Genomic DNA, 12,104 nt, shown 5'->3' with positions numbered 1-12,104 from the left:
ATTTGCCAGAAGACTAATACTACTAATACATGCACAAGGCAAACTTAATAATAAGTGATTCGACAAAAAATAATTAAAGCAGCTAGAATATTTTCCCTAATTGAGATTTATATAAGAAAAATGTAAGTTTAAATTTTAAAAAAGAATTGAGCTGCTAGGTGCTTCCAAAAACTGGTCTGGTATTTCAGAAAATGCAAAATGTCCCACAAATACCACAGCCAAACACCACCGGATATCTTAGGCATTACACTAAAGCATTGGTCACCATTATGCGTTTCCTTTTCTCCCCAACTTGGCACATTTTACTCTATCTCCTTTGGAATAACTCATGTCCAAAATAAAAGAGTTTTTTTCATCTTCTAGTTTCAAATTGACCTGCTACTGATAATCTCCAAGAATTATGCTACAGATCTTCTTTCTTCAAACTAGGCAGTATGATTCACTATTACAGAACAATGGCACCATCAATTGAAATTATTTGATTAGTTCTTTCAAATCAATTTACACTTAGAAGATTTTAATAATTATTGACCTATATTAGAATAAGCATTTTAGAAATTTAAAAGGCTAACTTTATTTTATTTTACTTTAGTGAAAACTAACTTGCTATCTACAAAAAAAGTTATAATGTTATATAAAGTCAATGTAAAAAGTCACATATTGCCAAAATAAATTAAAATTTCAGGTGAAGGTGATACCAGTTAGAAATTGGTTTTTTAAAAAAAGATTCTGTTAAGAACTAATTAAAAGCCCAGGGAAGACTTTACAAACTCTCTCTTTTGACAATTCAAAGGCAAAGGGATGCTCATTCAGCTCTAACTGTACTTTGTATAATCATTACACTGAGTAGGTGTACATAACTATAAAAAATCCTAAAAATGTGTACTGTTCAGTGATTAAAATGATTGAAGTTTTCCTCGTTGTATATTTTATTTCATTATGTACTATTAAATATACAAGAAAATATTTTATAATTAAAATATATAGACACATTTATTTAAACATAATTTTGTATTACTTCGTTAGGTTTTATTATGTCCAATTTTCATTAAGTGAAAATTCTAAACACAACACTTTTAAATCTAAATCATCTTTCCTTTTCAACTTTTCTGAAAAAAAAACCTATAAAGGGATATTCGTTTCAATTTTATAGCTTATAATGTATAGTAAAATGGGCTAACAATCTGCTTAATTATCTTTTGTGGCATTAATAAGGTTTTAATAATATGGTATTGTTTTCCTTACTGAAAATGCATTTCATTATATACATATCTAACTGGCTTTATAATAACCAAATATATATGGAACATTTGTCCTAATGTACATTTATTTCAAAGGATAAAGACTTTGCTTCAATGGCTCCATGCTGAAATGAACTGCAACGGAAACCTCTAAGCCTCCTGAGTGTATCGTAATCAGCACTCAATACTAAAATAATCTAATTATATACACAGAAGATAAATGCTTTTGCTCTTAGATAAATTATTGGATTAAAGGACCACACTTCAACACGTTCAAGCAGAACTAAGTTTACTGATATAATCAATTTGTTACGTATGAAATAGCTTTTTGGCATGCCGTAAGAGTTAAGTTCTTACTAATTACATACTGTTAAAGATCATTAGGGAAATCAAAACCATTTCTGTAGGTCTCTCATTTAAAAACATTGTTTAACATCTCTCTTGACAAAAATGAATTTTGGTAAAACTGCTCTTATATCAAACTATAAAACTGATGAAAAACAAAAGTTCTTTAAAAGAATTCAGTAAATTCCTAGGCAAACTTAAAACAGATTTCCTTACCTGAAACGACCCTACTTCTCCCTCTTAAATCTAATGAGTAATCTAAAAAGTTCAATGCCTAGAAACAGTTTTTAGATAAGTGAAATAAGTGGGAATTATGAAAATGTATGACCCCAAACAACTGATTATGCAGAATATGGAAAGACAAGCAAGCCACATTTTAAAACCATTCCTTGAAACATTTTAAGATTTTTGTTGCAAAATCAACAAATAATTCTCCCCTTCTGCTTTTCTGAGGGGCAAGGTTTCCTTACTCATTTTTGTGTGATTTTCATTAACTTATTCAGCAATGAGATGTTGGTGTTCAGAGAAAATGATCTAACATGGTATACTGAAACTAGCATCTATGTACTTGATAAGTGAGCTAAAGTTATATACAGCTGGTTTCATTTAAACTCAATTTTTTTCAACTTAAAGGGTAACACTGACAATGGACTAAATCAAGACATTCATTTGAAATAATAATACTCTGAAAAGCACTTAAATTTGTAAAAGCAACTTGGTGGATCTCAAAAGTTCAAAATCATAATGAATAACATAGAACAAATTTTTATTAAAAAACACCCCAGGTTTTTTGCTAGAAAATCCTTACCATTGACTGCAGACCAAAAAAAAAGGTGTTTTCCTTTCTTTTTTTAAAGAATTTATCTTAATTAACTCAGTAAACTAACAGATGAACTTAATATCTCTAAGCTGATATTTTAAAACTGATTAGCATTGAAAGTTATTCTATCCTGGTACCATATGAAAAATCTGAATAAAGCCCTAAAATTTATAGATCTAAACTGTGCCTCAGGTGTTTTTGGCCTAACAATGACAAAAAGGTTAAAGTGATACAGAAACAACACCAATAACAAAACCAGTGACTCATTATGTGACTAAGTCTTAAAATATATGCCAAATGGCAAAACAGCAAAATATGTAAAGTAGTTATTTTTACTTACAAGTTAGTAACTGGCTCTCCTTTCAAGGGAGGTAGGAGGTTTCCTGAGCCAATTAAACAGTTGTGTACTATAGTCAGACTCTGTAGAACATCATCTCTAGAAAAAATAAAGAGCATTTTCATATTTGAGAAGACTCCAAATCCCTATTTAAGAAAAAGCCTTGTAGAGTTTAAGGTAAAGTAAAAAACTTTATCAAGTGGGAATATACAAAATTAAGGCATAGAAATGATGAATGTTTTCAGTTTACCCTCTTAATAGTACAAGGTAATTAAACAGATATTTACTGATAATATTAGACCTGCTTACATTTAAACAGGCTCTAAATAATCACAAGTAACAACAACTGATTGCCCTTTGTGAAGCAATTCTGAATTTAATTCCCTATTTACCCAAAGATCACAACCACTAACAAAAAGGGAAAACAGTATTACAGAAGATTCTCCACTACAGTCTGTCTTTTAAAATGCGCTAGCTAGGGACTTCCCTGGCAGTCCAGTGGTTAGGATGCAGCGCTTTCACTGCCAAGGGCCCAGGTTCAATCCCTGGTTGGGGAACTAAGATCCCACAAGCCATGCAGCGTGGCCAAAAAAAAAAAGACTATCTAAACATTTACTCCAAAGAGCAGTTCAGAGTACCACACAGCCAACGTTAAGTCAATCATACTTCTTCCTCCTCCAAGCCCATTCCTACTGGATTTGCTTATCAGAATTTCCTGTTATTTGACACATAGTAATTTTCTTACTATGATTTTAGGAACTTTCAAAGATTCAAACTATAAAAGTCTAGTGGTCTCAAATAATTGTTTCATGCTAAAGCTCTTTGGGGGAGAAACAATATCTTAGAGATATTTCTCTAAGTAATATTAATATCAATAGTATATGAATTACTAAAAAGAAACAAGCCAATAAAATCTAAGGCGAATCTAGAAAAACAGGCCCTTCCTTACAAAGGGCATATTTACACACACTTCCCAAAAGACGCACAAGTGACACTGCTAAATAGAAGGCACTAAAAGCAAACTAGAAAAAAACTCTGAGTTTTTCTATTTAAGATGTTTAAGTATTATGACAAAATTTCTGTTATTAAACTATAAAATGGTTTTATATTATATAGTTTTATATTATAGTAATGTGATTAGAAAACCATTTAAATGTATTAAATGGTTTTCTGATCACATTTATGGCAGACATTCAAAACACACATTGAAAATGAATACATCAGGGACCTCCCTGGTGGCGCAGTGGTTAAGAATCCACCTGCCAGTGCAGGGGAGACGGGTTCGAGCCCTGGTCCAGGAAGATCCCACATGTCGGGGAGCAACTAAGCTCATGCGCCACAACTACTGAGCCTGCACTCCAGAGCCCGCGAGCCACTACGGAAGCCCGTGTGCCTACAGCCCGTGCTCCGCAACAAGAGAAGCCACCGTAGTGAGAAGCCCGCGCACTGCAACTAGAGAAAGCCCACGTTCAGCAACGAAGACCCAACACAGCCAAAAATAATTTTAAAAAAAAAGAAAATGAATACATCAGATATGCCATCGAGAGAGGGAGAGGCACAAAAAGAATTTTTTAGTCTACAACCATATAACACTAACTGATTATAAAAGAAAACTAACCTAGACATTTCAAGTTCTCCATCCCCACAACGCTGGAGTTTGATGAGCTCAGGCTGAAGAAAAGAGTCCAACAGATAGAAGGCAAAAGCCACTTCTTCAGAAGAAGGAACATGCCACTGGATCCCCAAATTCCACAAGTCCCCTGGTTTACCCCAGTCCTAGAAAATAGCATTTAATTAGCAAGTTGAGAAGTTAGAAAAAAAAAAAACAACATACAAACGTATTTTAAAAGGCTTAAAAGAAACTGTATAGGTAATCCAAACCTAAGGCAGCAAGTGCACAAAATAAAGGTATGAAGACATCATAGGAGTCTTTCATTATCACTCCTGAAAAGGGTCTCCCTGAAGAGCCACTCAAATATGAGTTTACTATAACAGTAACAGTAAGTTTATGTAAGGCTATTGCATTCCACCCCCAAATTATATGGAACTATGGAGGTTAAATATGGCATTAAAAAGTCATTTCACATACAAACAGAAAAGAAGAAAACTAGAGCTAGATGAGAGCTACATCATACTTCCCAAGTTTAAAACATTCCAATAATAGTTTTAGTAATCTATGTTAAAAATAAAGAAGTGACACCTTAATACACAACAAGGAAAAAACCCGCACTTTGAATCCCTTAGAAAAATAACCCAATATATCCTGGAATCCTAAATTATTGAAAATGCTTGCCTTGATAGGAAAGTATTCAGAAGGAGGCTTGTCAAAGCCGCCTGGCACACTGCAGTATTCTGTAGGGTAGATAAGTGTAGTAGAACGAAGAAGGTGATGCAAAAGGTTACAAGACAGAGTGTAACCCTGCTTACAGGTTAAATGTAGGGTTCTTTGGAGAATCTTTACAAGGTGCTCCCTATAAAGAAGCAACTTCTTCCCATCCACTCGAGTAATCTAAAAAGAAAACAGTTATTTTGGTTAAAAGATCAAGAATCAACAATTAAAGTTAACTATGTTTGGCCATTAAAGTAGTCTAAAATAGTAATAGTGTTTCTTTTTTTTTTTTTTTTTTGCGGTACGCGGGCCTCTCACTGTTGTGGCCTCTCCCGTTGCGGAGCACAGGCTCCGGATGCGCAGCCCAGCGGCCGTGGCTCATGGGCCCAGCCGCTCCGCAGCATGTGGGATCTTCCCAGACCAGGGCACGAACCCGTGTCCCCTGCATCGGCAGGCGGACTCTCAACTACTGCGCCACCAGGGAAGCCCGTAATAGTGTTTCTTAAAATGACTTTAATTCATTTTAGGATTATTATTTTAATTATATTCTAACAATGAATTCTTTCTTAAGATCAAAACACATTTTCTGAGTTTAGGCTCTGAAGTGCCATAGTAACATCCTTTTCAAGAGGCTATCTCCTTAAAGAGACAAAACTTATTTAAATGGATTTCTCTGTTCTTTGGTTTCTGAACTAACCCCTATAGGAAACTGAAGTTTGACTGATGGCCAAATTTAGCATGGGGTTGGGGGGGCGGGGAAGATGCCAAATCTGATACACTTTTCAGTCAGAGTTACCCACAGTAGAATTAATCAGTAAAAAGTCAGGTAGAGCATTGACCACGAAGTAGTCAACAGTTACCATACTCCTTTTATAATAAGAAAATGAGATTTATCTGACTTTTTGTTGTCCCATAAAGACATTTTTCAAACTTATGACTTTACATGTTTTTTTTTTTTTTCCGGTACGCAGGTCTCTCACTGTTGTGGCCTCTCCCGTTGCGGAGCACAGGCTCTGGACATGCAGGCTCAGTGGCCATGGCTCACAGGCCCAGCCGCTCCGCGGCATGTGGGATCTTCCCGGACCGGGGCACGAACCTGTGTCCCCTGCATCGGCAGGAGGACTCTCAACCACTGTGCCACCAGGGAAGCCCGACTTTACATGTTTTAAAGTTAACTTTTCAAAACAGGATAAATCTTCAGAGCAAGTCAACGTTTTCACAGAAATATTTTCTTATTCCAAAGATTTACAATACCTCAGACAAAAGTTGAAGATTCCATAGTAACTCCTTATCTAGCTCTTCTTCATTTAATACATCATCATCTAAAAATAGCAAAATAGTATCAGAAGAAAAAAAAATCCAACTAAATGCATCATTTAAAAGTATTTATATTTAATATTTCTAATAGCTGAGAAAAGTCTCTTTTAGGACTTTTTCTTTCTTTCTTCGTTAAGCTGGACTTGCTCCAGAGGAGGTAGAAGCTCAATTTTCAAGAAAATAAACACACCAACCAGGACGCCTGCCCCTACACATCTCACAAAATTACAGATATTATAGCAACAGCTGAATGCTTCTTGTATGTATGAAAACATTAATGTAATAGAGTAAAATTTCTAAGCTACCTGTCAACCCTGGATGATACCTTGTTTTGAGCAATTTTACCCCAAACTGTAAAATTAAAATACTGCATGGCTTAGAGAATCTGTTTCCATCAACAGAGTTGTAGAAACCAAGAAAAAAATTTGCTAAAGTTACAAATACAGAATAATAACCTTAAGACTTACTCATTGTAAGCTGAGTTATAACACTGCAGCAGTGGGGAACAAATAGCTTCAAAGATTCCTCCGGGCAGCACTGAAAACATATTTGTATAAATAAGTTTTTTTGAAAGGCACAAGTATTGAACAGTCACAAAGTATACACTAGCTCTATTTTCAGTGGCAAATAAGGGCTATAAGCAGCTACTGAAAGAAACGTGTATTTTAAGAATGATAAGCATGTCTAAAATAATTAACCACATAAAACTCATGGCTATTGATTCATTAATTCATCAGTCCAGAAAACCCCAACTCACCTTCACTGCAGCACGGCACATGTCTGCCACCATGCGGCCTGCAACTCTTGTTTCAAATATATGTGAAATCGAAAAATTAAAAACCTTCTGAAGGGCCACCTATCAAAAGATAATGTAACAAATGAAAATGTCTAACCAGCACGTTTAAGAAAATTAAACATCTTTTGAAACACCAAAGAAAATGATACTCACACTATACTAAAAATAACCAAGGAGGAAAAACTTAACCATCTGAATACATAAAGATTTGCTTAATAATGCTACATTCAGGTCTATGAATAACCTTTGCACAAAACCCTAATGTGAACAAAACATTTGCGGTACAAGATTTTATTTGCTGCAGAAATGCTAAGCACAAAACCAGAGCTGCTGGAAGCAAATGCAATTTAATTATCTTGTTGGCCAATCCAATGTAACAGAGGGAATTTGGGGTAATATCTAATATTTACAGTTTGTCATTCTGACAACTACAAACTGTATTTTTCTCTCCTCTAAAAGACTTGAAGCATTCTATTTAATTTTACAATCAAGTCACAGAATTTTAATTTCATTTCTGAATTAAAGAATTAGCTCTAGACATGGATTGACAATGCTGCAAATTATAAACAACTCCTTTCAAAAGATTTTGGTTAAATAAGAGATTATTTATGTTAATTTCTTTATACTAACATAATCTTAGTAAATATTTCATGCAGGTGTAAGGCAGTTTAGCTTTTAACCAGGATAAACACTGAACAATGATAATCTCAGATAGCGAAAGAAGAAACAGAAATGGAAAGAGAGTAGTGGAATAGAAAATATGAAATAAATACCATATTGTATATAATAGGTATCGACTAATACTGAATAAGTGAATGCTCACAGAATGCCTTCTGAGGACAAACTATTTCTCATTCATCACAGCTTGCCAGATTTTTATATTTGGGATTTAATTTCTATTATGTGATGGCATAAACAATTTTCAAAACTTTTCTCCCAAGTAGTATTTTACTGTAAATTTTAAACATACAGTCAATTCTTGTTATTTGCAGTAGTTATGCTCTGTAAAATCACTGTGCGCACTGAATTAGCAAATACTGAACCACATTTCTTAGGGGAAATACAGGATTAAGTTCCCATAAACCTCTGGTTACATTTTCATCAACTGATGGATATATGGATATATAATTTTGTTTATGTGTGGTTCTCTTTGAAGACACTTTAATGTCTTTAATACACTGTTGATTTTTGCATTTTTGCAACAATTGCATTGTTGACACTTTAATACATTGTTGATTCATTAACCTTGCACTCATAGCCAAAAGCACTGTAACTCATTTCTGAACGAAGCTTACCTAAAACGTGTTAATATTTTCTATGTTAGGTCCATCACAACTATCTTTTGCTTAGAACACTAGACAGTGAGTGCATCAGCATTACTCTTGGGGGCCATTTTAAAATGCAAAATCACCAAAAAGCACAAAAATGTGAACGATCTGGCCTTAAATAGATGAAAAAAGGACACCTGTTTACATTACAGTATGAGAGCTAAAACAAGATGGCAAAGTGTCACCTTATTCGATTTCAGCTGTAAACACACACAACTCAAAAATTTTTGCCACTTTCAAAAGTATGCACAAAAGCACTGCGAGTACCAATTTTGGGGTTACAAATAAATTTTAGCAAGTACACTATGTTGAATTTGCAAATACAGAATCTGCAAATAATGAGGATCAACTGTGTATCTTTTCCAAATTTTTATTATTATTTTTTTTGGCCTCGCCACGTCATGAGGCATGCAGGATCTTAGTTCCCCACCAGGGATTGAACTCGTTCCTCCTGCAGTGGAAGCGCGGAGCATTAATTACTGGACTGCCAAAGAATTCCCCATCTTTTTCAAATTTTAGTATGGAAAGAAAGGATAAGCTGGCATGATATGCATACAAAGTAACTTGAAGTTCAATTTTTAAAACATCAAATAAAACTACAAGTTGGAATTGAATTCTTTGCAGCAATGCACTCTTACCATAAATATTTCTTTGGAACATTGTGTGAGGATTGTACTAAACGTAGAAGACAGACCTAATTCGACCAAACTCTCCAAGTGAGTCATTTTCTCAGTTTCCGTCTCTTCTCTTGTTTGCTCCAATGTGCTACTTTCTATAAGTCCAAAGCATCTAAATAACCCAAAGAAAGTAAAATTTTAGCAACTAAAAACTGGCTTAACATTTTTTGTTGTTGATTAGATAAATCTATTGTCATGACTATGCAAGAGATAGCTACTTAATTTGTACATGGATCACAAACCAACTGACCTTTTGTAACTTAAGAAGCGCCAGCCTTGCACAGTACTGGGTTGGCCAAAAAGTGCCTTCGGTTTTTAAGTAAAAATAAAAGACACATTTTTCATTTTCACCAAGAACTTTACTGAACAACGTATTCACCCTTTTGTTCCACTACCTGCTGCCATTTTTCAGGCAAATTCATAATTCCATCCTCCCAAAACTTTTTATCTTTTTGAGCAAAGAACTGTTCCAGATGCCTTTTACAGTCTTCCAGGGAATTGAAATTTTTTTCCACGAAGAGAATTTTGTAAAGACCGAAATAAATGGAAATCCAAAGGTACTATGTCTGGTGAATACAGTGGATGAATCAGGACTCCCCAGCCAGGGACTTCCCTGGTGGTCCAGTGGCTAAGACTCTGTGCTCCCAATGCAGGGAGCCCAGGTTCAATCCCTGGTCAGGGAACTAGATCCCACATGCCACAACTAAGAGTTCGCATGCAGCAACTAAGAGTTCACATGCCACAACTAAAGATCCCGCACGCCACAACTAAGACCCAGTGCAGCCAAATAAATAAATAAATATTTTTTTAAAAAAGAACTTCCCAGCCAACCTGTAACAGTTTTTTTTTGTTTGTTGGCTTATTTTTTAAATTTTTGGCTGCACTGGGTCTTCATTGCTGCGTGCGGGCTTTCTCTAGTTGTGGCGAGCGGGGGCTACTCTTCGTTGCGGTGCGCGGGCTTCTCATCGTGGTGGCTTCTCTTGTTGCGGAGCACGGGCTCCAGGTGCACGGGCTTCAGTAGTTGTGACCCGCGGGCTCTAGAGCTCAGGCTCAGCAGTTGTGGCGCACAGGCTTAGCTGCTCTGTGGCATGTGGGATCCTCCTGGACCAGGGCTCGAACCCGTGTCCCCTGCATTGGCAGGCGGATTCTTAATCACTGCGCCACCAGGGAAGTCCCTGTAACAGTTTTTGCCTGGTCATCATAGAAACATGAAGTCTTGTGTTATCCTGTAGGAAGATTATGCATTTTCTTTTGACTATTTCTGGATACTTTTTGTCGAGTGCTGCTTTCAGTTGGTCTAATTGGGAGCAGTACTTGTTGGAATTAATCATTTCGTTTTCTGGAAGGAGCTCATAATAGAGGACTCTCTTCCAATCCCACCATATACACAACATCACCTTCTCTGGATGAAGACCAGCCTTTGGTGTGGTTGGTGGTGGTTCATTTCACTTGCCCCACAATCTCTTTTGTTCCACATTATCGTACAGTATCCTTTCATCATCCATCACAATTTGTTTTAAAAGTGGAACGTTTTGGGCTTCCCTGGTGGCACAGCGGTTGAGAGTCCACCTGCCAAGGCAGGGGACGCGGGTTCGTGCCCCAGTCCGGGAAGATCCCACATGCCGCAGAGTGGCTGGGCCCGTGAGCCATGGCCGCTGAGCCTGCACGTCAGGAGCCTGTGCTCCGCAACGGGAGAGGCCACAACAGTGAGAGGCCCGCGAAAAAATAAATAAATAAAAAAAATAAAAGTGGAACGTTTTCATTACATTTAAGTAGAGAATCGCATGTGGAAATACGGTCAAGAAGGTTTTTTTCGCTTAACTTATGTGGAACCCAAACATCAAAGTGATGAACACAACCGAGCTAATGCAAATGATTTCAACACTTGATTTGGATATTTTGAGTATGTCGGCTGTCTCCCGCGTGGTATAACGTTGACTGTTCTCAATTAATGTTTTGACTTGACTGCTATCAACTTCAACTGGTCTACCCAACTGTGGAGCACTGTCCAGAGAGAAATCTCCAGCAACTTCGCAAACCACTTTTTTTCAAAAATTTTTTAAAATTGGAGTATAATTGCTTTACAATGTTGTGTTAGTTTCTGCTGTACAATGAAGTGAATCAGCTATTATATCCCCATATCCCCTCCCTCTTGGGCCTCCCCCCAGCCCACATCCCACCCATCTAGGTCGTCACAGAGCACCAAGCTGAGCTCAGCATGTTCCCACTAGCTATCTATTTTCCTGTGGTAATGTATATATGTCAATCCTAATCTCCCAATTCGTCCCACCCTCCCCTTCCTGCCCTGTGTCCACCTGTTCTTTCTCTACATCTGTGTCTCTATTCCTGCCCTGCAAATAAGTTCATCTGTACCATTTTTCTAGATTTCACATATATGCGTTAGTATACAATATTTGTTTTTCTCTTTCTGGCTTACTTCACTCTAGACTCTAGGTCCATCCACATCTCTACAAATGACCCAATTTCGTTCCTTTTTATGGCTGAGTAATATTCCACTGTATGTATGTGTCACATCTTCTTTATCCATTCATCTGTCATTGGACATTTAGGTTGTTTCCATGTCCTAGCTATTGCAAACAGTGCTGCAATGAACATTGGGGAACATGTGTCCCTTTGAATTATAGTTTTCTCAGGGTACATGCCCAGTAGTGGGATTGCTGGGTCATAAGGTAGTTCTATTTTTAGTTTTTTAAGGAACCTCCATACTGTTCTCCACAGTGGCTGTAACTATTTACATTCCCACCAACAGTGCAAGAGGGTTCCACTTTCTCCACACCCTCTCCAGCATTTATTGTTTGATGATGGCCATTCTGACTGGTGTGAGGTGATACCTCATTGTAGTTTTGATTTGCATTTCTCTAATAATTAGAGATGTTGAGCTTCCTTTCATGTG

At 36.6% G+C, this 12,104-nt stretch overlaps 1 protein-coding gene across 3 annotated transcripts in view; it reads right to left on the bottom strand.

Annotated features, from left to right (window-relative positions):
* PSME4 (proteasome activator subunit 4) overlaps positions 1-12,104 on the bottom strand; it is a 101,376-nt gene that overhangs the window by 35,359 nt on the left and 53,913 nt on the right. For all 3 annotated transcript variants that reach the window (XR_016395440.1, XM_089923184.1, XM_022597155.2), the window contains exons 14-20: positions 9,152-9,302; positions 7,147-7,245; positions 6,857-6,926; positions 6,327-6,394; positions 5,037-5,252; positions 4,362-4,519; positions 2,747-2,842 (exon numbers count right to left, since the gene is read on the bottom strand). Coding sequence is in view for 2 of the 3 variants with exons in the window: in XM_089923184.1 (XP_089779310.1) it covers positions 2,747-2,842; positions 4,362-4,519; positions 5,037-5,252; positions 6,327-6,394; positions 6,857-6,926; positions 7,147-7,245; positions 9,152-9,302 (858 nt within the window). In the remaining variant the exon portion in view is untranslated. The remainder of the gene's footprint in view (positions 1-2,746; positions 2,843-4,361; positions 4,520-5,036; positions 5,253-6,326; positions 6,395-6,856; positions 6,927-7,146; positions 7,246-9,151; positions 9,303-12,104) is intronic.

Source organism: Delphinapterus leucas, chromosome 13, assembly GCF_059928025.1.
Source record: "Delphinapterus leucas isolate spDelLeu-1000000601 "Yukka" chromosome 13, BTC_Dleu_Yukka2, whole genome shotgun sequence".
Lineage (NCBI taxonomy): Eukaryota > Metazoa > Chordata > Mammalia > Artiodactyla > Monodontidae > Delphinapterus > Delphinapterus leucas.
This window is presented reverse-complemented; position numbering and strand designations above follow the sequence as displayed.